At 40.4% G+C, this 26319-nt stretch overlaps 1 protein-coding gene across 3 annotated transcripts in view; it reads right to left on the reverse strand.

The window, feature by feature from the left end:
- Positions 1–26319, reverse strand: part of KCNQ5 (potassium voltage-gated channel subfamily Q member 5) — a 499302-nt gene that overhangs the window by 125136 nt on the left and 347847 nt on the right. For all 3 annotated transcript variants that reach the window (XM_032409462.1, XM_032409464.1, XM_032409463.1), the window contains exon 3: positions 3572–3698. In XM_032409462.1, the coding sequence (XP_032265353.1) occupies positions 3572–3698 (127 nt within the window). The remainder of the gene's footprint in view (positions 1–3571; positions 3699–26319) is intronic.

Genomic DNA, 26319 nt, shown 5'->3' on the forward strand with positions numbered 1-26319 from the left:
TCATAAAGCAGCCAGTCCAGATAAGTGAAGGGCAGCTTGGGTCGTCAACCCCAAAATATACTTGACTCTCCAAATTGCTAATGCAGTGATTATTGCCCATGGCTGTAGACATGTCACTTCAAAAGAGCCTTCAAGGAGAGATGTAAATTGAACTCACAGGTAATAAGGAAGAATTCTGTAATTCAAGATAAAGTTTTACCAGTTTTCAAAGCGAATTCCCAAAACCAAGCAGAGATAAATCAATATAGTAATGAAAGAAAGCACCTAATTAAAAAAAAAAAAAAAACTGAATAAATTTTTTCCCCTTAAGTTAAAGTTGTTTAAAATATGCTGTCCAAACACAAGTATATGATGATTTTGTAATTTAAAATGCTCCTTGTTCTGGCTAGAATGCAGGGCTAGAGAGGGTAAGTAGTTCAGGAGCGGGGAGTTCTAGTCTTGGGGACTTAGCCCGTGGGGCCTCTAGCAGCTTGTGTCCACAAAGGAGGACTCCAATTCTATATGAGGCTCGCTACCTGACCAGTGCAGTAGCTTTGGTCTGTTTCCAGCTGGAAAGAACAACATGGATGTGCCCACAGAAAGCATTTCCCACGTCGAAGAACAGCTAGGCTACCACTGTCTTTTCTGTATCCTTTTCCTGAATGCTCAAAATTGCTGAAAACATTTGGGTGTGTATTTGGCATGTGCAGAGTAATCAGATCTTACAAATACAGGGAGCCTTGAGAGATCAGCTACATTTGCAAACTCGGAACAGTCTTCACAGATAGATGAGAGACACGCTCTTTCCCTTTTTTTTCATTTTGCCACAATTAGGTTGAAGAAGGGAATTACAGGGTTCACTTTACATTGCACTCTATCATTGTACCACTGGCATCAATCATTTTTATGGACCTATTAAACAGGCCTAGAATGGGTTTCCACAGTCACCTGCTACAGCCTGCTGCCTTCAGGCAGATGACATTTGGTTCCTTGGTGTAGCTTAAATTTTACTGACTTCATAGTGAAGAGCCCCATCTGAACATGCTCCACCATTACATCAATTCAGCTGGACCGCGATAGGTCCAAAGGGGATGAGGATTACAGATATCCTAACATCATTTTTGGAACCATATATTCTACCAGGACCACAAGGATCTGAGACAGGAAGAGAACAATGAAGGGACTAAGGTGTGCTGGAGGTATCCATAGCTGAAAACTGCTATCAAAAGGCAGCAGGCTTCTGCGAAAGAACTTTCTTTTTAGCTCGGAGGCCAGAAATACGTTGGCATTGCCACTGGAATTGGAACAAAGCCAATTTTTAATTGGTTTTAAAATCTCAAATGGAACATTCCTGCAGTCATCCATGAACCGACCTCATCCTATAGAAGCTGAGCGAATCTTGGCCAACCATCTGCCTTGTGAATTGTTCTGTTTGGGCCCCTTATAGGACAGAAAGTACTTGTGCAATAGTTTCACATGAGGTTAAAGTCCTTCAGGGTGTCTCTGGAGCAGAGAATTCAAAAAGAGAAGACGGTCTCCAGAGAGAAAAATCAAATGCCTTCACTGATATGCCTTGGGGCTGGGTGAACCTGCAAGGCTGGGAGTTAACTACCTTCTCTCCTCCTAGCACAGTGGTTTCCAAAAAGGACTAAAACCTATTCTTACAGAAGACAGGCAGCTGGACAAACAGACTGCATTAGTACTTCAAGATAGGCTTAACTCAGAATTTTACTAGATTCACCATTGTAGCTCCAGGGCTTCACACACAGCCACATCTCCGTAAGGTTTGGTTGAATGAACGGTGACACTTTCGAAATGTGCCTACACTGAAATTAACTCAGCGGCAGAGAGTGTGTGGGGAGCCCACCTTTTCTCCCATCCCCAGGACAGTGCTCCACCCTACACAGCAAGGATGGAATGAAGGATTCTTCTCAACAGTGCCCAGGGATGAGCACTTTCTCCAAGTCCTTCTTAAGTCCACCCTGTGATTATCACAGGGCACAGGGGGAAAGGAGGAAACGAAGAAGACTAATCGGCAATTCCTGACACCGCAAATGAAATGGAAAACCGGCTGTTGATGAAGATAGTCTAGACAAGCTCATAAATAAAAACATACTTCCTCAGATGAGAAGTAGTTGAAATAAGTAAGCCTCACCAAGAACTTTCAACATTTGGATTTGAATGACTGTCAAAGAAATGGGAAAAAAAATGAGCAAGAAAACCAAATGTAACTTTTATAAAACAACAACAACAACAACAACAACAGCTTTTATCTCTAGGTTTTTTTTTTTTCCCCCAAAAGAAGAACATTCTATTTTTAAAAGATAGGCTATATTCTTCAAAAATGTTAATGTCCTACAAGACAAAGAAAGCCTGAGGAGCGGTTCTAGATGGGAGGACACTAGAGTGACAGGACAGCTCAGCGGTACTGCGAAGGACAGTATTAGGTCAACTGATACAACTGGAATGCAATCAGTGCATTAGGTGAAGTACCGTATGAATGTTCAGCTTAGGGAAGGTCATGTAAAAGAACAGCCTTATTCTTAGGAAATCCACACTGAAATATTTAGGGGTAAAGGGCTATGAGGTACGTAATTTCCTTAAAAAAATAATTAATTAATTTGAAAATTGAGATAGAATTGGGTCGGTTTTCAATTTTACGGTAGACTTTTAAATATATTACTGGGAGATGCCAGGTCTTAAGTCCAGAATGCTGTATGGCATCGTCATTAAATGTATAATTTCAGGCTGGTCCCCAGGGGATGGAATCCCTCCGAAGCTGCAGCAGCCAGAGAGCCGCAGGGAAGTGGTATTCACTCGGGGGCCGCCTACAGGTACCCATGCAGAAAGGAAGCCACACTTGTAATCATTCTTTTTTTTTTTTTTTTTTAAAGATTTTATTTATTTATTTGACAGAGAGAACAAGGGAGCACAAGCAGGGGGAGCAGGAGAGGGAGAGGGAGAAGCAGGCTCCCCGCCAAGCAGGGAGCCCGATGCGGGGCTCGATCCCAGGACCCTGAGATCATGACCTGAGCCGAAGGCTTAACCATCTGAGCCACTCAGGCGCCCCACTTGTAATCATTCTTGAGGCATGATGACTGGTATGCTTTATCAGGGCTAATACACTGCTGTACACTCCAGTTGATCGAGAGCTTAAAAGGACTATCGCTCATACTGTCGAGCCAAAAGGGGCTTTTATACTTACCGAAATCAATGCTTCCCTAATTCAGGACACTGGCGGGCCATACATTTCTGTATAACTTAATTTGACACACGTGGATATTCTAGAGCCAGACCGTCTGGCTCAAACTCCCAGCTCCACCACTTTCTACACGTATGACTTTCAGAAACTTACTTCACGGCTCTTTGCCTCAGTTTCCTCATTTGTAAAGTGGGGATTAAAAAAAAATACTTACCTCATAGTATTATGGTGAGGATTAAATGAGTCAACACTTTTAAAACACAAAAGTGCCTGGACCCTGGTAAATATTCCAGGAATGTTATCTTTTAATATTGATTAAATATTCCAATAGAGGAGACAAGAAAAAAGGACGTAGTGCCATAAATCCATATCTAGGACTTCGATATTCACCTATAACACAGAAGGGCTTTCGCGCAAATCTCAGTCTTCCTTGCCATCCTCTATACCGACAACAGCAACCTGCAGACCAGATTCGAATGATGAACTCCAAACCAAAGACGACAATCATCACGAACTCCTAAAATATGAAATAACACATGTTAGAGAGAGGCATTACGGAGCAAACCACAGCGAGAAGCTCCTGGGCATTTCTGGACACTCAGGCACTTCATCTAAAATACAGTTGTTAGTGCCCCGAGTTCACATCCCCTCTTCTTCAAAGCAAACTAACCCTGGGGGCACACGTGAACCTCACATTGTCTGCATTTCCCATCACGGAATGCTATTCCTATTCAAGTCCCTAACACTGTACGAATTTAGGAGTCAGTTTTAATCCTAAATATGCAGGCTGAATTACAGCTCTGCCTTGTTTGGAATATACAGTGTAACTGACTTCAGCTACCTGGTAAAACATGTGAAATATTTGAAACGAAGGAGGGGACCCTGAAAACACAGCTTTCACTTTTACAAAAAAACAGACTTTCATTTTGCTGCAAGAAGGGATATAATCCTTATGTCCTTAAGAGTCGTTCTTAGAGAAAAAGAAGTAAACATGTGGAAGTCTACTGAGTTCTTTTGTTATGGTGTCAAAATCTTATAAGACAGAAAGTTTCAAAAGAATTATTGTGTGTGTGACACATAGATTCTTTGCCTGAAATGAGACCCTGAATCTTCCAGATCTCACTGAAGCTTGTTAATTCTTATGCTGTCTTTTGGTGAGAGATACCCAGAATATAACACTTGCTCCAGCAAAATGACTGAGATTATTTAGGAGTAGTGGTGAATGAACCCTGGGGGAAGGCCAACTCACATGGCTCACTAAGTAGCAGGTCACAGAATGAGAAACCAAATGGAATTTGTAAGAATAAAGCATCTCTGGGGCAAGCGTGTCATAGTCACCTTGTTGTCCCTTTAGAGGGACAGGCACTGAGTTTATCGAAATTTATTTTACTTTAAAAGATAATTCCCTTTCTGGTCTTTAAACAAGGGTCGACTTAGCATTTATAACGCATAACAATGTGTGTTAATTGATTTTTATCATAATTAATTAATTATAAAAGGGATACATGGTCTTTATCAAAACATTCAAACATCACAGAAATATAGAGCATAGAAAGTAAAGATCCTAATCTCCCACCCCACAGCCCAAGATAAAAACTGTTATCAAATTTAGAAAAATGGCATTTTTGTTGCAAGTTTCAGGCAAATGTCTCTCTCTTCAGTTAGCACATGTGATAATATGTTGCACTTTTGCAGAGCCCAATAGAGATAGATCATTCTATCCTGTTATTTTGCACTAAGTAACCCACAAATATTTCTCATGATGAAAAATAAATCTCCAATGTCATCGCTGCTTACTTACAGGGACTTAAAACTACCTATGGAATAAATCCCCAAAGATGACTTTATGGCCAGATAACCAAAACTACGGTCAACATAAACTCATTAATGGTGTGAGGGTTTCGTTTTATTTTGGCTTTGCTTTGCTTTTGAGTCTCTATCTAGGTAGTTGAGTCTATTCATTCATTAAGGTGGCCAAAGTTGCCAGACCACCTGTATTCAATCCAGCACGCCTTTCCACACAGAGAAAACATGGCCTAAGATGCCCATGTAGCTGCCTGTGTCCAATCTAGTTTCATGGCAGGTCCACTTTTTTATCCCTGCCTCTAACTCCTACTTGTGCCAAGAAGTTCAGCATGCCACTGGTGAGAGGTCTTATTCTAAGGGACACCCAAGAGCTTGAGCAACTAGCACATCATCCAATGGTTTTTCTTCTTCATAGGAACAGATGACACCAATAGATGCATGGCCATTATTCTGAAGTGAGGCAGGCCACCACTGTACCATTTTTATGTTGCACTGAGGCAGGACAGATTACACCTACAAATTCTTTACTCAGGGCCCCTTGTTCAGGGATATTGCTTGCTGCCTTTTTTTTTTCCTGAAGTGTTAGGGGGAAATATCCTTCATTTCCAAATAAAGCAAGAGGAAGTTGTAATTGGATTTTACCACAGGGTCACAATTTCTGCCTTGGGGAAAGTATACTAGGGTCAGAATTCTCTCCTTACTAGACCGTTACTTGGTGTTCTCTACAAGGGCTAAAACTATTTTTTAAAGATTTATTTATTTATTTGAGAGAGAGACAGTGTGCATGCACAAGCAGGGGGAGGAACAGGGGGAGCAGGAGAGGGTCTCAAGCAGATTCTGCTGAGTGTGGAGCCTGCTGCAGAATTGGTCTCACCACCTTGAGATCACGACCCTGAGATCATGACCTCAGTAGAAACCAAGAGTTGGACACTTAACCAACTGAGCCACCCAGGCGTGCCTAAGGGATAAAATTTCTTGGGTAAGCAGCAATGGAGATGAGAACTCAGCAGATGACTATGGGACATTTCTTTCGGGCCTGGAGCTGCAGGCTGTGGGGGATGTGATAGGGAACAAAGGTATGAAAACCACTTTGACGAAATTCTGTCTATTGGTTCCTAAAATATTCACTTTATTTCAGTTATAAGGAACAAAATGCTATTGAGTCAGAGAAGGGAGAGCATCCCAAATCTCACAGGTAGGGAATAGATTCGTCACCATGCTGTGTATTAGATCTCTAGAACTTATTCATCTTGCATGACTAAAACTTTGTATCCTTTGACCAACATCTCCCCTTTTCCCCTATCCCTCCAGTTCCTGGCAATCACCTGCTTTTATGAGTTTGACTTCCTTAGATTCCACATATAAGTGAGATGACGCAGTATTTGTCTTTCTGTGTGTGATTTACTTTACTTAGCATGATATCCTCCAAGTTCATCCATGTTATTGCAAGAGGTAGGGTTTCTTTTTTTTTTAAAGGCTGAATAATATTCCATTGTATATGTATATACCACATTTCCTTTATCCATCTGTCCACTAATGGACACTTAGGTTGTTTCCATATCATGGCTATTGTGAATAATGCTGCAATTAATATGGGAATGCAGGTATCTCTTCAAAATCCTGACTTCATTTCCTCTGAATATATATATATGCCCAGAAGTGGGCTTGCTGGATCATATGGTAGTTCTATTTTTAATTTTTGGAGGAACCTCCATACTGTTTTCCATAGTGGCTGCACCAATTTACATTCCCACCAACAAGGTATAGGGCTCCATTTTCTCCACATCTTTGCCAATACTTGCTATCTTTTGTCTATTTGATAATAACTGTTCTTACAGGTGTTAAGTAATAGCTCATTGTGGTTTTAATCATCAGCATTTCCCAGACAATTAGTGATGCTGAATGCCTTTTCATATACCTGTTGGCCATTTTCATGTTTTCTTTTGAGAAATATCTATTCAGGTCCTTTGCCCATTTTTTTAGATCAGGTTATTTGGGTTTTTGGGTGTTTTTTTTTTTTTTTTTGTTTTTTCCTATCCAGTTATAGAAGTTCCTTATATATTTGGATATTAACTCCTTATCAGATGTTTGGTGTGCAAATGTTTCTTCCCATTCTGGAGGCTGTCTCTGCACTCTATTGATGATTTCCTTTGCTATACAAAAGCTTTTTAGTTTGATGCAATCCTACCTGTCTATTTTTGCTTTTGTTGTCTGTGATTTGAGGGTAGTGTCCGAAAAGTCACTGCACAGACTAATGTCAAGAAGCTCTTTTTCTATGTTTTCTTCTAGCAGTTTTATAGCTTCAGGCCTTACATTTAAGTCTTTCATTAATTTTGAGTTGATTTTTATGTATGCTGTGAGAAAAGGGTCCAATTTCATTCTTCTGCATGTGAATATCCAGTTTTCCCACTCATGGTAAAAACTCTCAGCAAGTTAGGAATAGAGGTTTATTATCTCAATTTGATAAAGAGCATCTACAAAAAAACCTACAGCTAATGTCATACTTAATGGTGGAAGACTGAATGCTTTCCCCTAAAATCAAGAACAAGGCAAGATGTTAGTTTCATCTCTCTTATTCAACATAGTTAAATAATACAGTCACTGCAGTAAGGTAAGTAAAAGAAATAAAAGAAATAAAAGGCATACACACTGGAAAGACAGACACAAAACAGTCTCTATTTGCAGATGACATGATTGTCTCCAGAGAAAATTGCAAGGCATCGTCAAAAAATGCTTAGAACTCATAAGTGAGTTCAGTAAGGTTGCAAGATTTAAGATCAACATACAAAAATCAATCACATTTCTGTATACTAACAATGAGGATGTGGAAACCAAAATTAAAAGCACAATATTATTTATAACCATTCCAAAGAAAATAAAATGTTTAGCTATACACTTAATAAAACATGTAGAGGATATGCATGCTGGAAATTACAAACTTTTGATGACAGAAATCAGAAAAGACCTAAATAAATGGAAATACCATGTTCATGAATTGGAAGACTCAACATAATAAAGATATCAACTTTGTATAAGTTGATCTATAGGTTAATGAAATTTTTATCAAAATCCCAGCAAGCTTAATTGCTGGCTTCCTTGCTTTATTTATTTATTTTAGAGAAAGAGAGAGAGTGTGTATGTGCATGCGAGTGGGGGGAGACACAGACGGGGAGGGACAAGGAGAGAGAATCTGAAGCAGACTCCCTGCAGAGCGCAGATCCCCATGTGGGGCTCTATCTCAGGACCCTGATATCATGACCTGAGCTGATGAATAAGCATGTGAAAAGATATTCAACATCATTAGTCATATGGGAAATGCAAATTAAAACCACATGAGATAACACTATACACCTATCAGAATGGCAAAAATAAAAAATTGTATCCACACAAAATGGTGGGGAGAATGCAGAGAAACTGGATCACTCATGCATTACTGGTACAGTACAAATTGTTTCTAGAAGAAAACAATTTGATAGTTTCCTGTAAAATTAAACATGTAGTTACTATAAGACTCAGCAACTGTACTCTTGGGCATTCATGCCAGAGAAATAAAAAACTTATGTTTATACAAAAACTGGTACATGAATGTTCACAGTGGATTTATTCGTAATGAGCCAAACCTGAAAACAGTTCAGATGTCCACACCGTGTGAATGGTTAATCAAGCTGTGGTACATCCACACCATGGACTACAACTCAACAAGAAAGATAAATGAACTATGATACACATAGCAACTTGGATGAATCTCTAGGGAATTACGCTGAGTACATAACGTTTTTGAAATGAAAAAAATTTAGAAATGCAGAGAAGATTACTGGTTGCGAGAAGTCAGGGATGGGGGGAGAGGTGGAAAGGAGGATGTGAGTATAGTTATTCAAGGACAACTTGAAAGGTCCTTGTGGTGATGGAGTTGTTTGATGTCTTGAATTTTGTCTTGACATGACCCTCTACATACATATGATAAAATTATAGAACTGAATACCCACATACAAATACATACATACCCACATACAAATACCCCAAGGAAAACTGGGAAAATCTGAATAAGATCTGTGGATTGTATCAATATTATTATCCTGTTTGTGATACTATAGTTTTCCAAAATTTTATCATTTGGGGAAACTAGGTAAAGTGTATGTAGGATATCTCTGTCTTATTTCTTACAACTGAATGTGAATCAACAATTACTTCAAAAAAAAATTTTCAGTGAAAAAAAAAAAGCTATCACCCATCATCTAACCAATGGGTAGACTCAGAAGAGGAAATGTGTTCCTCTTCAAATTGAGATACTAGATATGATCTTACTGTGTTTTGGTTTAATGGTACTCTCTAAATGACCCTTTGGATGGAGCCTCATTTTATTTTCAAATGACTTAAAAATAAAACATCTGTTATGCTCAGTAGAAATGATTTAGATTAGGGATGGGTCTTCTGATCTTTGTTGGACCAGCCATGCAACAGGTTCTGGTGCCTTTGCTACTATACCTCAGGATAAATCAGTTCATTTTCTCTCACTTGTTTTTAATTGCAATAAAATGTCCATTATTTACTCAAATGGTTGCTGAAGACATTAGCGAATAATTATTGGAGTACTTGACCTAGTTGGAGGGAAGCTGTTATGTAAAGCTGGTGTTATTAACAATGGTTCTGTCCTTCTTTACTGAAGCTTCTAAAAGCTTGGCTTTGACAGCTCTCTATAGAACAAAAGGCAATGTTTATATAGTATTTCCTCATTTTTACTCACAGAATTTTGGTAAAACACAGAATACCTTTCCTATTCTTCTTAAAGACTAAGAAAATGCATATAGAAATTAAGAAACCCAACAGGCTGTGGTAGAGCTAGTCCTAGGTTCTATCTAGAATATTTATTGAGAACATTAACCTAGCACTAACTCTCTTTTCTAGATAGTAAGGAAGAATCTTCATATCTCCCACCAGAGAACTGTGATGGTATTTCATTAATATAGATGACTTTGCTGTACAATTCAAGATTTAAATTCTGTTCTTGCAGCTACTTTATTTTTGAGTTACTCAAAATGGTTTTGGGTACAGACTGATTGATTTTTTTTTTTTTACAAACTCACAATGCCTAACAGCTCATGTTCTAATTGTTTTCTCATTAATTAATAGCACTGTTCATTAAAACACTGTGACCTTTGTCTAATCTACAAGCTGTCTGCTGTGACCATTAGTTTTTTCTGGTTTTATGCCATCAAGTGGCATTTTTGTGAAGATGAAATGCCAACATTATAAACCCCATGACATTTGCACCAATTCTTGAAGAGCTGTGGCTAATTAGACACACAAAATTGGAAATACTGTCTTTATTAAGAATATCAACATAATCAATTTCTAGCTATTTTTGCTCCTTTGTGTGTGTGTGTGTATACTTCAAGTAACAGGGCTAGCAGGCCAGCATGCCTCCTCGCATAATCCCTGGAGGGAAAGGATCTGTGACGTAAACTGAGTCATAAATTTTAAAGAAAGGCATCAGTCAGAAGGGCTGCAGTTATAATTCTTTGTAATTTGGAAAATTCCACTAGCATAGTACATATTAAGGGAATGAAATTAAGATCTAGAAATCGTTCCACATTTAAATCAGAATGTGGAAATAAATACACAAAAGCAAGCCATCTTTTGGATATTTGTCTCTTCCTAGAACAGAAAAGACCCTAAACACAAGCTTACTGACTATTACTTAGCGGCCACTACATGCGTCTGTCGTCAATCTAACTTTCTTTCACATTTCTTCTTACTTTTTAGGGTGGCACATTAACTATTAGTGTATTTTGGAAGAGAATTGGAGAGAATGAATGTATCTTCCAATGGGACTGATTTGACTTGGAGTTGAAGACATGTCAATACCTTCAGGATTACACTTGCATCTAGGGAGGGGAGTGATGAGAATATGACAGAACTTTACTAAGTTGCTTAGTAGATACTGAGTGGGGGTGTGCAGAGAAAGTGGACATTGCACTAGAAGTAGGGTAGGGATGGGGAGATCAGAACAAGGTGTGAAGGGGCATCGATGCTTCCTGCCTTTGGAAACAGTGATTGAGATGGTTTTGAAAGCCAGTATCTGGGGCTGGCATTTTTGCCTGGGAGGCTTAGGAAGATACTAATAGATGAATCTTTTTCAGGAGCACCAGGAAAACTCAGTGCCTCCTAAGGTCTTCCCTTTTCTGGTTGGTTGATTCCTGAAACTTGTCTAGCAATAATTTATCTTTTCAAATTTTTCATACTTGTTGAAATGCAAATCTCCCTCTGAAAAGTAATTCATTAACCATATTTATATGCAATGTTCACTTTTTAAAAAGATTTTATTTTTTTTAGATTTTATTTATTTATTTATTTATAGATTTTATTTATTTATTTGACAGAGAGAGACACAGCGAGAGAGGGAACACAAGCAGGGGGAGTGGGAGAGGGAGAAGCAGGCCTCCCGCTGAGCGGGGAGCCCGATGCGGGGCTCGATCCCAGGACCCTGGGATCATGACCTGAGTGGAAGGCAGACGCTTAAAGACTGAGCCACCCAGGTGCCCTAGATTTTATTTTATTTTTTAAGTAATCTCTGCACCCAACATGGGGCTTAAACTGAGGACCCTGAAATCAAGAGTCACATGCTCCACCGACTGAGCCAACCGGGCGCCCCTGCAATGTTCATTTGTCCCAGAGGATTTTCAGTAGGGCTTACAGAAGGGAGTAGTTTGGAATTGTCTCATCCCAAATGACTGATTTATACTTTATTACCAAAGAAGACCAGGGGCAGGTTTGTATCAGGTGTTGAGGCCACAAGTTGAGAACATATAGGCCAGGGATAGGAAGTGGGTGCCCCCTGGTCGGGGAGAAGAGCAGAGGAAGAGAGGACAAGAGTGAGGAACAGAGGACATTCCTCATTTCCCCCCAGTTCAGCCTCGCAATGGTCCTATGCACCCTAGTTGCTAGGTGAGATGCCATGATGAGGATGTCTGCTCTCTTGTAGCGACTTCAGACACTTCGGTATATGTTGGTTGCTGTCAAGTGCTAGAATGCCTGCCTGGTATGAGGGAGCCATCCAGGTGACCCCTTCTGTGTTCGTGTTTTGTGCTCTTAAAGTCACATCCACATCAGGGCAAAGCGGGGATTAGGCATTCCGCTCCACCTGCCACATTGTGGGTTGGGGAATTCTGTCCTTGGTACAGAGCCCATAGTGGTGCTCTCTGCTAAGGTGCCCAAGTTGGCGGTAGGGCTTCCCTCACATTCTCCCCTTCTCTCCCTTGGGAACAGAAAGCAGGCTCACTGAGTTCTTTTTTGGTTCCCCACCCCAAACCAAATTAAACCTTACTGGGTTTGAGATTTATATATGGGTGTGTCTACATACAGCCACATGTATATGTAGCCTGGATCAGAACTAAACCTCTGAATCATGCAAGCTAGAAAAATTGAAAACAGTTTGCTGCACCTTGAACTGAACCCAGGTAATCATTCTGCTATGGTTTTCCAAAAAAAAAAAAAAAATCACAAATGAACCTGTTAAAATTGGAACTGAAGCTAAAAGCTCTGAATCTGATCAAAACAGGAACACCAAGAGAGTCTCCAAAATGAATGAAATCAAACCAAGTTTTCATTTGATTTGAATTGCTGATTTGTCCATTTCCCATTATCTTATAGGCTTTTCTTTCTCTTGGGAACTGTTTGAGCTTGCCCCCAAACAGTAAGTAACAATTTATTCCCTGCACCCTCCCCCTGCCTAAGTAACAATTTAAAATTCACGTTGCTACCAGAAATAAAATTAGCCCATTCTATTGGTTTTATAATACGAAAATATGCAAAGGCAATGGGTTTTTCTTATAAAAATTTAAAACACTTATAAAAATTTAAATAAAATTCCCTAAAACAAACAAGTAATATATTTCAGTAAAAAGATATCCCTGGCCTTAAGAAATTGGTACATATCAGCCAAGTTGATCATAGAGCAAATCTTATCTTTTCCTGTTGGTGAAATTAGTCTTGCAGGTTGTGGTGAACACCTGTGACAAGACAAGTGTTAGGATAGTTGTAATGGACTGAATGTTTGCTTCCCTCCAAAATTCAGATGCTGAAGCCTCAGCCCCCAATGTGATGGTATTTGGAGATAGGCCCTTGGGAAGTAATTAGGTTTAGATTAAGTCATGAAGGTGGTGCTCTGTGATGGGGATTAGTGTCCTTATAAGAAAAGGAAGAAAGACAGAGCTGCTCACAGGCTCCCGCACTCCTCCCCCCACCCCATTATGGGGACACAGAGAGAAGGCAGTTGTCTGCAAGCCAGGAAGAGGACCCTCATTGGGGAGTAAAATCAATCATCACCTTGATCTTGGACTTGTAGCTTCCAGAACTGTGAGACAGAAACATTTGTTGCTTAAGCCTCCCAGTCTACGTATTTTGTTGTAACAGCCCAAGCAGACTGAGACAAATGGCTTTTGTGCTACCAAGAGGCTGAGAGTCAGGTCAGGACTGGGCGTGTTCTTGGAGAACCTTCAGAACTTTTTACTTTTCTTACTTGGGAGTTATATTTCTGCCCTTACAGCTACCCTTGTTTGGACCAAAGAAAGTGCTCTGGTACTGAGAAGTCCCTTGATTTTCAGAAAATCTGCACCTTCCTTCTTCTTTTAGGATATTTTCATAGTTTAGTATAACTAACTGTTCTGCAATATTTTTTTTTAAGATTTATTCATTTATTTATTTGACAGAGAGAGAGACAGCAAGAGAGGGAACACAAGCAGGGGGAGTAGGAGAGGGGGGAGTAGGAGAGGGAGAAGCAGGCTACCCGCGGAGCAGGTGGCCCGATGCAGGGCTCGATCCCAGGACCCCGGGATCATGACCTGAGCCAAAGGCAGACGCTTAACAACTGAGCCACCCAGGCGCCCCTGTTCTGCAATATTTCTTTCATTTATAGGTTTTCTGCTTTTCATGAATTCCCTTTACAAATGTATACTGAATACCATAACCATGCAGGATATAGAGACGGGCAATGTGTCTCTCACCCTTGAGTTTATAATCTGTTTGGGACGATGAGCCATGCACACTAGAGAACTCACAAACTGATGTGCAGTAAGTGCTCTCTGAGTGGCGGTCCCTTGAGAAAGTCCTCACTCATTGTGGCAAGTTCTCTATGTAAGCAGGCCCTCACTAAATGTTTGTTGAAGCTTCCTTCAGTTCAAAACTTCAGGTTCAGGGTCCTGGGATGGAGCCCCGCATCGGGCTCCCTGCTTGGTGGGAAGCCTGCTTCTCCCTCTCCCGCTCCCCCTGCTTGTGTTCCTGCTCTCGCTAACTCTCTGTCAAATAAATAAATAAAATCTTTAAAAAAAAAAAAAAAGAAAACAAAAAAACCCCACTTCAGGTTCAGCAAAAACTAATTAGCATGCTGCTTTATCAATTCATTAAGATCAACATTCTGCAAAAGGGCTAGCTAGAAGTAGAAAAATTCGAATAAATTAATTGGCCTATGATTTTTTTTCTAACCTGCCTATTCAGCACTATTACACTAATTGCAATCGGAGAGTGAATGGTTTCTCACTGCAAGACGTCTTGGTGTCTGTGTGTGTCTATTTTGATTAATCGAAGCTACAGAAGAGTAACAGTAATTACCTAATTTCACTCCGATTTATAACACTGAACAATTTTGTTTTCATTTGGGGTCACCTGATGATATCTCTTTCTTTTTACTATCTTACTACAATGATAGGATTTTTTGACATTGGTTAATTAAGAAAGGTTCTTTTTTTTAAAAAAATATTTTTATTATCATCAAGAACAAAATAGACCAGAAGTAACCATATGTATTCCAAAGTTTTTAAGCAGGTTTTGCTTATAGAATATCAGTATCCTCTACATAGCAGATATTCTGACTAAAGTAAGGACTACGAGGGCCATTATGAACTCAAATGCCATCTTAGCCACTTGGTCCAGCCAAGCACTCTAGGATTTTATTAAATTCCTGACAAAGGGTATCATTGATCTTATTAAGACAGGATTACATCATGAATTGGCAGTGACTAAAACTTAAGCATACATAAGAAAATAGCTGCCATTGTGACCCAGATTCCTGGTAAGAACACTAACATACCTTAGGAAGGACAGAACAATGCACTTTTATGACAATGACTTCAAGTAAGGAGTTTGTACTCAAACTTTCTCGAAAATCCTCCGATAGTTTTTTGAAACCAATTCTAACTACCCTATGCCTGGTGAACTGAAGTTGACCAGACTATCTCTGGTCAATAAAGATAAGAAAGGTTCTCAAGACAGGCTGGGAAAAGACAAAGGCAGTGAGGGACAGTTTGTTCCCTTTACCTGAGTATATTTCAGGTGGAATCCTCAAACATTTTGGGTTTTGGAGAAAGTGGAACGTGAGGAAGGAGCCAAAGGGGCTCCTGAAACAGCCAGTGTTTTATTTACTCCGTAACGAGGAAGGCAGAGGCTGTGGGGATGGAGGGTGGAGCTCTGAGGACCTCAACTGTTGAGGTATCCAGTGGGAAAAACACTGCTTGTGGGTAGATTGGGAAAACAGTAGGCATAATCTGGAAGAAACAGAAACCTTTGGGACCATGGCTTTCAGAGGAGGAAGGTAACGGGCAGGGTGGTGGTAGAGTCACACAATCAGAAATCAGTTACTATCTTGTTTTCTTTCCATGTCACCAAGCTATTATGCTGCACTGCAGACCTCCATATGCTGCTGGGAGAAATCCCCACGCTCTCTTGGGTCATCTAACCCACCTTTCTTCTAGGCCTCCTGATAGAACAGGAGTTTTTTAAATTTTATTTTTATTTTTTAGAGAGAGAGAGAAAGTGTGAGCAGTGGTGGGTGAGGGGCAGAGGGAGAAAGAGAGAGAGAATCTTAAGCAGATTCCACACCCAGCACGGAGCCTGACGCAGGGCTCGATCTCACAACCCTGAGATCATGACCTGAGCAGAAATCAAGAGTCGGATGCTTAACCGACCGAGCCCCTGAACAGGAGGTATTTTGATTTAAAATAGTCTTGGTTTCCTCCTCCCCTACACATAATTATTTTCCCTTATAAGCATCACAATGCATTTTGTTACCTAACATGCACATTTTCCCCATCACCACAGTATGTGTTATTGGTGTTAGTGTACTCTGTGGTAACAAGAACGATATCCTTTGGTGAGTATTAAGAGGTAGGAAAACACACACCTCACTCTGTGCATACTGCACACCCACTAGCACACACACACTTGTATGTGCACTTGCACAAAAGCTTTCAGAATTGATATTGGGATTCAGTCAACCAAGCTCATGTACAAGAAAAAGACAAAAATCTAAGAATGCAAATCTATAGGAAACCCTAATAACAAAACATCCCACCACAAATAGAAAATGCGTATCAGGTCTCAGTGCAATCTCTGATAAATGTAAAATGTTAACTATCCCCAAAGTATGTAAATCAGTGGCACTGTAACAATATTCTATTAATAACACTTTCTAAATTGGAGGAAAATTTGAAGTTTTCTGACCTTTCGAACACTTAGATCATAAAGAAAAATCAAATATATGCAAGAGCACTTATTTTAATAGCTTCAATTCTATTAGCCATGGGAATCTTCATGGGAATCTTTCATCCTTTATGAAATCTGTCATGATTTGGGGATATTTATTTGTGTCTCTATTTGTTTCTAGTTATCCATCAAGATCATTCAAGACTAGTCATGCTATAAATCAAGTGTACTCTTAAATTGAGTAAGATGAAGGGCTTATTCACTGATAAACTTGAACAAATTTAATGAGCTCCGCTGCCTGTTGTTCATTTGAACCATTAAACAATAGATTGAGTATGAGTATGTCTTCTACACCTACTGGCTTAAGAAAAAACTGAGATGAGGATAAAACAAGAAAGCTATTTGGGAAATTCCAAGTATTTTAGAACACCAATTTTTAGGATCCCTAAGCATAAGACATAGCACATGGCAAATATTTATCAATTTGATTTAATGGTGAGTTATTCTGACAGCTAAATCCAAGGAGTATTGGAGGTATCCCTTGTTTCTTTCATAACCTATTTCTGTTTTGTGTTATTCACCACGCCATGTCCTGATCTTAATTTTTCTTTTTTCTTTTTTTTAAGATTTTATTTATTTGTCAGAGAAAGAGAGAGAGAGAGAGCACAAGCAGGGGAGCTGCCGGCAGAGGGAGAAGCAGACTCCCTGTTGAGCAAGGAGTCCAGTGTGGGACTCGATCCCAGGACCCAGGAATCATGACCTGCGCCGAAGGCAGATGCTTAACCAACAGAGCCACCCAGGCGCCCCTAATTTGTTTTTCTGAAGTTTCTCTCCTGGAGAGAAAATGATTTCTCTTGCTACATCTAGCCTTTATCTCTGAGATGGTTCCTATTGTCCATAAACCATTACTCTTATTTGCCCGTAACAGTATTCGGAATGTAATTTCTGCCAACCGTGTCTGCTCACCTCATCAACATATCTTAATTAATATATCACCGACTTCTTGTCACCCATTATGCACACCTGCCAAACAACCTCTGATCGGCGATGGCCTCCTTCTGAGGGATGAATAGACATCACTTGGACTGATTTGGAAAATTACTTAGTGGAGGAGGGAACTGATCTGTCACAGTCATTTGAAACCCTCCTCTGCTCTCCTGCTCTTTTATTTGGTTGTAGACTTATTCTTACCTGGCAACACGACACTGGATTTGGAGACCATGGTAGTAGCATAATGATATATGAGAGGACTGATTCACAATTTTAGCTAATAAAGCATCCCGCACACAATTTGTGACCAAAGTGGTGGAGATACAGACCCATACATTGACTTTACAGGACATTAACAACAAGTGGGCTCTGAGCAAAGATAGCTGTCTATTCAGAAGGAAGGCTCTGCCCCAGAAAAGAACGCGTTGGAGAAAGTGCGCTCCTCACCATTTCCGAAGCAGCATGGAATGCCTGAATAGATGGAAAGTGATACAGCCGTGTCATGTTGACCTTTTGTAGAATCCAGACAAAAGAAGTCATGGAGCAAGGTGTGCTGAGAGTAAATTTGCTCAGAGTGGAGGGTGTGGGGAGGCGTTGGGCTGAAGGGAAGAGGAAAAAGCAACCCGCAGAGGTGGATGCTCCTGTGGAAGCAAGGAGGGCTCTGGGATATTTTCTCGGCTGAAAGGGAAACGGCTCTCTCCTCTCTCTTGTCGGTGTCTTCCTTTATCATCCTTGCTTGCCTTCCAGGCTGGTCCATGAAGCCTCCTCAGAGGAAACACTGTCAGGCCCACCTCAAGGTAGCCTGACTGCGGAGCTGTGCGCATCTTGTCAGGGCAGAAGCCCGAACAGTCACTCTGCAGGTGTGCTTGCGGGGGAGACTTCCTTGCTGTTCCCCTACCTCTCAGCCCCATATCTTGACAGGAAGGGAATAGAACTGTATTAAGGCAAGGATTTCAAACCCCGCCCCCCCCCCCAGCCCCACCACCAATTAAGAGTATCTAAAAGTCACTGAATGTCGTTTTCAAAGACTAGCTTTTTACATCTAAAATTGTCTGTCTTATCAGAGAGTATAAATGGTTTATACTCCTGAAAGTTCCCATTTTTACAACTTCTTCCATTATTTTACTCTGCATGTCTGCATAGTAAATGCAGGCTCAGTGGAATCTTATCTTTTTAAAGAGCACAAATACAGTTCATTCCTCCCATTTAGACTTCCCTAATTCAGAATTTGTGATAATTCCACTGGAGTTTGGGTAACACTTATTTTTGTGCGATTTATTAAAAGAGGCAAATTAAGGGGCGCCTGGGTGGCTCAGTTGGTTGAGCGTCTGCCTTTGGCTCAGGTCATGATCCCAGGGTCCTGGGATCGAGCCCCATATCGGGCTCCCTGCTCGGTGGGAGGCCTGCTTCTTCCTCTCCCTCTGCCTGCCGCTCTGCCTGCTTGTGCTCTCTCTCTCTGTCAAATAGATGAATAAAATCTTTAAAGAAAAAAAAAAGAGGCAAATTAAGAACAGAAATGAGAGGACAAGAGGGAAGGTTTAACATATTTAAGAGGAAACAGTTTTCAAGATCCTTAATAATACTTACTTGCATTGAAACAATTAATGGAATAATTACAACCAACCCATCTCATTAATTAAAGAAAACCCAGCAGGATCTTTATTTGGCAACAGTTTGATTCCCTAAGTAACGACTCAATGGAAAATTGGTAAGAAATATGCCTCCTCCCAAATTCTAATTACCCCCTTTCAATAATCTCAAATGTTTCCCAAACATTGAGGTAAACATTCTAATAAGCGATAGCTAGCTGCAGAAATTAGCGTACAGACATGCGTCAGTCTGGGCTGTGGGTACCTCGGGGACCCTGCGATCACTGACAGCAGCCTCCAGCCTCGTAGAAGCACGACAAGGTGGATCAGAAGGAAGCGTCTATAGCTTATCTAACAGGCTTGTGTGTTCTGTTCTGATCCTTTTTGTATCTCTCTTGTGACCCGACCTGGTGGATAGGCCTACTTGCCTCCCCCTCCCTGAAACGAGCCTCCTAGATACCCAGTAACCTGCAAGTTCCCCTTCCGAGGAAGCAGAGGGCCAGCACGGTGCCGTGATTTGGTCACTCTCAAACACTGCGGTCATTAATTTGGTCATAGTAGGACACTTAGGACAAAGTGCGGAAAATGGGAGATGCCACCGTGTTTCATTTATTCACAGCAGAGAGCAGGGGTTCAGAGGGCAGAGGGGCTCTGCCACTTGCGAGCTGTGCGGCTTTGGGCAATTTAACTTAACCTCACTGTGCCTCAGTTTTCTTTTCTATAAAATGGGGATTAAAAACTCCTTCTTTATAGGGTTGTTACCAAGGTTTAAATGACCTAGTATTTGTATAGTGCTTATAACAGTACCTGACAAGTAGAAATCACTTTGTAAGTGCTAAGGAACATGAATTCGTTCATCCAACATTTATTAAGTGCTTACTACATGCCAGGTCCATTTCTAGATGCTGAAGACACAGAAGCGGACAAAGAGTCAGAAATTCCTGTACTCTTGGTAAAGATGGGAGATCTTTCTGACAGGAGCTGGGCACCTGCCAACAATGCAAGAAGCAGGGCATGGAAACTGGGATTGGACCCCTATGTCTGTCTGTCCTAGGCAAGAGGACAGGAGCGAGGCTGTAAGCTGAGAATAAGGCTTTCCCTGACATGTGCTAAAGTAGAAACTTGAGGCTATAAATATATTATATCATATCCTCAGATGATTTCCATAATTATCAGAACCTTCAAGTAGATGCTCTTCTGCTCACTGTCAAGTGCCAACCCACTTCCTAGTCTTCAATGTGCCCCTGAACTGACAAGCTTCCAAGAGCTTCCACTCTGAGGACATGAGAAACAATGTTAGATTTGATATGATTTATTGGCAGTAAAGGAAAAGAACAGCAAATACAGAAGGAATCATTTTATATTTAATTTGTATGTATTTTCCAAAGATAAACTGAAATGGAAAGTCAGAACACTTGAAATTTTTTTATTTGTAAGTTTGTAGGCTATAAAGCCCTACAATGCTTTCTAATCCTGTTCTTCTGCTTAAATTCTTGCTGGGAATCTAGAGCATCAGTACTGTCGCAACAGTTTTGGTAAAATTGCCACTTTTTTCTTCAGATTTGATAAATGTCTAGCTCAGAAGACTCTGAGATAAGATGAAGATAGTTGAGAATCAGATCACTCTTTACATTTCTGACAGCTAAGCCAAAGTTGGGGAGAAGAGACTTCAAATTTCCCTTATTTTTTGACTTCAGGGCTACCTGTAAAGGAGTGACCTTAAAGTGAAAATATTATTAAAGAGGCTGGGGACAAAAGTACTATCTTCCCCCGTCTCTCACCCAAATGATCAGTGTTCAAGATATTAAGGAAAACATACGACTTGCAACTGATACTATTACATAAATGTTGAAATCCTTTTTTTTTTAAATTTTATTTATTTATTTGACAGAGAGAGAGCACAAGCAGGGGTAGCAGCAGTGGGAGGGGGAGAAGCAGGCTTCCTGCGGAGCAGGGAGCCCGATGCGGGGCTCGATCCCAGGACCCTGGGACCATGACCTGAGCCGAAGGCAGACGCTTAACTGACTGAGCCACCCAGGCACCCCAAATGTTGAAATCTTTGAGTGCTGAGGGGACTGTTTTCAGCAGTGCTGCGCTGTGGGTGCCTACTGGGCACACGGAGTGCTCTTAGCATCTCAGCATCCTCAGGCTGGGACATGATTCACAGAAGTTGAGTGTGATTATTTGCTTTGGTGATTTTTTTGTTTGTTTTTTTGGAAAGAGAACCCACTTGAATCATGTTTTTCTTCATCTGAAATGTGAGTCTTATAAAAAGTGACTAGTCACCATAGTGGTTAGAAATTTCCATCTTATAATTAAAAAGAAAAAGTTGTTGGCTGTCAACAGAAACATAAAAATGAATTCTGGCTCTGGCTAGAGTCAAATTATGTTGAGACTTTATTTCATCCCTCTATATTTCTGAATGTTACTGAGTCAAGAGAAAGAGTAATCCCTCATTTCAGATGGATTTTTCTTGGAGATTTTCCCAAGCAATTAATTCCCCTCCTCTTTGGCTTTCCTGCTTTCATCTCCTGAAAACCTCAAACTTTGATTTTTTAAATCTCCACCTATCATTTGAAGACACATCAAGGGAAGCATACATATGTAGGTAGCCTAAAGTTTTTTTTTTAAATAATTGTTTTCCTTTGCAATCGTTCTGTTCTAATGATGCAGATGGTTGTGCCAGTGATTGAACTTTGCTACTGATAATCTGTTGCTCAGGTGATTTGATCATGATTATTTATGATAGAGGTTTAAAGCTAGGGGCTGACTTTTTACTGTTCACAACAGCTTAGGGAGTGGTTCTCAAGAGGGCAAGACATCACCTATGATGTGTTGGGAGGCAATTTTGATTTATCCAATGATTGTTGGAAAGAGAACTGATATTGGGGAAGATGCTAGATTCCTGCAAAGCACTGATCCCACACAACCTTCGATATTTATGGAGAGGAAAGGAAGTAGGCTTTCCAAGATGCTTCACGTCTTGGAGAGCTCCATCCCTCTGTCCCCTTGGAAAATGAACAGCATCAGGTGATTGCAATCACCCTAAAACTGCATGGCTTTTTATTTTACATTTAGGTTTAAGAATAGTTCTTATTGAGCCCTTTTAAATTTTATTAATTTAAAAATTAGTTAATTTCCCTGGGTCTTCCATGCAATGCTGATCTATATGTCCTTCAAAGGAAGAAGGCTCTATCCACAATTTTGCTTCCATCACTCAGGACCGCCAAGACTTTGGATGAAGACCACTGTAAACTAAAACTCTAGTTAAATGCTGCAGTTGAAGAGGATGCAGGTGGTAAGCCATGTCCTGGGAAGGCATCTAATAAAATGCCTCAAGCCTAAATTTCAACAGGAGGAGTGCTTGGCATGAAGATTTCTAGGGGCATGACACGAAAAAGAGTGGTAATATCAGGTCTGATCTCAGAGTGGTTTACTCATCATAAAGGTGGTTATTGTTTCGTTGTATAATTTTCTCACTTTCCAGCTCTCAGGGTTCTTACAGTTCCCCTACATGCCCATGATCTCCAAATCTAGACTGCCATAGCTCCAGGACCATAGATAAATATTTCTAGTACTTCCCCCATGGTCCCCAAATGAATGAAATGTAATATATTTAAAACCAGCCTATCTTTCTTCTGAACCTATCGAATGCTCTGTGTTCTCAGCCTTGGGTAACGACGTCATCATCTAACCACAGCCCAAAGTCAGAGAGCGCAGGCATCCTCACCCCCAGTCTCTCACCTCAAACACCACCCCTTGTTGGCTCAGCCTCAGAAACAGCCCCTGAATTCAGCCTTTCCTTTCCATTCCTTCTGCTTCTGTTTTAGTTGAGATGTTCATTGTATGGCTCAGGGCAATATAGCGGCCTCCATTCTCTCCCATCCCCCGCTGGTCCTTCCCTATTTCAGTTATCCTCCAAGGTGTAGTCAGAATTATCTTTCTCAAACCAAATTTGATCGGGTCATTGTGCTACTTATCAAAGGAAGATTTTCTTTGGATTCCCATCACTTACAGCATAAAATCCAAACGACTTGACTAGAAAACTAGGTTCTTTTCAGTCTGGTTCCAACCTTCCTCTGAGCCTCTGTTCATGCACCTGACCCCCTGAAATCTAGCCAAACTGACCCAGACCTTTGTGATTCCAGGCCCAGCTCAAATGTCCCCACCTAGAGAAGCCTTCCCCAACTGGCTGTGGAGAATCCATTGCTTCCTCTGCTGTAACCAATTGTTCATTTTACACATTTCTATTATGCCATCATGTTTATGGGTCACCTAATCTCTAATTTTACTTACTTTTGGTTCTCTCACTCACTTTTGCTTCCTTCTCTCAAGGTAAGCAACTGGATCTTTTAATTCAGAAAATGGCTTGGAATTTCACTTTCCATTAAAAACAGGAGAAGATAGGATAATCTAAATGAGGCTAGAGAGGAGGCTAGGGCATAAAGCCTAGAACATAACAGGTACTAAAGAAATGCTTGTTTAATGCATGGTTTAGCACAAAACACATGTCAAAAGTGAAACATGAGTAACATTACAGAAGGTCTGAGGAGGGAGTGATAACTACGTCTTAGTTTGATTAGGACCAGCTGATCTAAAATGCCATCATAGGAAGCTGTTTGGGGACATCAGTCCCTATTCCTTTTGCCTCTAGACATCATTAGTGAATGACTTAGTCATTACTAATTGACTTTTTAATTAAAATGTTAGTGTTGAATAACTGACTAAGTCATTGCAGTAACTCTCTCTTGTTATATGATCCTATTCATTTTTAATGTTGGCTACGGACTCATTTTATACTATTATTCTGTAATGTTAATGATCAGCCTGCTTTGATATTAGGTAAAAGTACTTGCTTTAATAACATAAATCCTTGATTATCCCAGATTCAAAAGGGTAATTGAAACTCAGCAGAAAATGAGAATGAGTGGAAAAAAAAAAAAAAGAAGCAGAAGTTCGCACATAATCATTGTATTTTAGATTTTGAAACTTGGGTTCTACAGTACTTAATTATATTTGCCTTTACAGATCTTCCAAAGGAGTGAAAAATTGTTTTTGGAATTTCATACTGCTAAGACTAAAAGATTAATCGAAATCACAGTATTTTAATGTCTCCATGGAGACACTGATCTTATCTACTAATTATTAAAAAGCTTTGTACCAGTAGAAGAGAGTAAAATCTGGATCTAGTCATTCATTTAGCACAGTTAATAGTTTTATTTTGCACCTCTTTTCTTCCGGATATTGAGTACCTCTTTTGTCTCAGTCGCTGGTGAGAAAGTGGTGAAAAAAACAACAAGGGCCACTCTTAATGGAGCTTGTATTCTGGTGACAAAACCCAATAATGAATAACAGTGACAAATAAGCAAGAAAATATCAAATAACGGGGCGCCTGGGTGGGTCAGATGGTTGAGTGTCTGACTCTTGGGTTTTTCCTCAGGTCATGATCTCAGGGTTGTGAGATAACACCCGGCATGGGGCTCCCACTCAGTGCAGAGTCTGCTTGAGATTCTTCTCCCCTCCCTCACCCTCCCACTCTGCTCCTCCCCCGGCTCGTGGTCTCTCTCTCTCTCTAAAATAAATAAATTTAAAAAAAATCTTAAAAAAAAGAAAAAATATATCAAATAATGGTAGATGCTATAGAGTCAAAAAAACCCAGGGATACACGTGGAGAATTACTGCCGGCTTCTTTAGATTGGATGGCCAGGACATTTAGTTTTCACACATTTATTGAACATCTCCTGCATGCTAGGCACTGTGGTACATATTAGGAAATACAGTGACTACTAACATAGCGTCCCTTTCTAATGTAGTTTTCAGTCTGGCAGAAATAAAATCTATTTTTGGAAATCAATGATCCTAGTGGAGCACGATGAACACTGTTAAAGACCATTGGCTGCTACAGACCCTTCTCTCTGCGTTGTGCCGGACCCTGGAACACAGAGGAGGGGGACAAAACAACTCCCGGAGAGTCTGGGAAACTTCCAGAAAGAGGGGATATGAGTGGAGACTTGGAAATAAATAGGAATTACCAAGGTGGTAATAAGAAATGGGAGAACTGGGCTCTTCAAATGGAAGAAATACTATTTATATAAAGGTGCTGAGGCAGTATGCGTGGGCACTAGGAATGGCTGAGTCCGGCTGGAGTATGGTGTGCGCACACGGATGCGCACACGCACCGCTACCCGGTGGGTGCCCTCACCCGAAACCGCTGCAGGAAGAAGCCTAGACATGAAAGAAAGATCAGAGAAGCCCGTGTGTGTGGCAAGGTAAAGAACTGGGCCTTTTAATTCCAAAAATTATTCGGAACTTTGGTTTTATTATTTAAAAAAATTTTTTTAATTTACTTTTTAATTTTTTAAAGTAGGCTCTATACCTGATGTGGGGCTTTAAGTCACGACCCTGAGATCAAGGGTCGGGTGCTCCACCCACTGAGCCAGCCGGGTGCCCCTTTGCTTTAGTTTTAAAACAGGAAAGAGAGAATAATCCGAATATTACAGCTTTCGCATACTGAGAAGGCATTAACATACTTAGAGTTCAATAAAGTGAAAAATGAAGTTTACAACTGTTAAATTATCTTACATTTTAAATAAAATATTCTCAATTTGCTCTATTGTAACAGTGCTAAAATTTGTTTCTGTCTGCAGCACTGTTATTTCTCTATCTAAACTCCATAAATGTTTCCTTTATTAAAATTTAGGCTAATTTTAAAAATTCATACTTTTGATGAATAGGTTTGTAAAGCTTAAAGAATCCTTTAACAGAGCTTACTAAAGGGGAAAGTAGAAAAGTTTGGATGAAGAGTACTTCAAGCCATCATCTGATACAGATTTTTATCCTTTTGATTTATTTGACCTAAGGATGACACCTCCCAACCCTGTGCCACTGATGACTTTCACTTGAAAAGCCCGTATTAGGGGCACCTGGGTGGCTCAGTTAGTTAAGCGTCTGCCTTCGGCTCAGGTCATGATCCCAGCGTCCCGGGATCGAGCCCCGCATCGGGCTCCCTGCTCTGCGGGAAGCCTGCTTCTCCCTCTCCCACTCCCCCTGCTTGTGTTCCCTCTCTCGCGTCTCTCTCCCTCTCTCTGTCAAATAAATAAATAAAATCTTTAAAAAAAAAAAAAGAAAAAAGAAAGAAAAGCCCATATTATCATGTAGAATGCAACCTGTGTTTCCGAGCAGGCAGCGTGGATAAACTCATACCCACTTACGTCCTCGCTTTCCTGCCACAGTGCAATCAATGCATCGCCGAAAAGCCAGGTTTTAGGTAAGATTGCT

This window comes from Phoca vitulina, unplaced genomic scaffold (assembly GCF_004348235.1).
Source record: "Phoca vitulina isolate PV1807 unplaced genomic scaffold, GSC_HSeal_1.0 scaffold11, whole genome shotgun sequence".
NCBI lineage: Eukaryota > Metazoa > Chordata > Mammalia > Carnivora > Phocidae > Phoca > Phoca vitulina.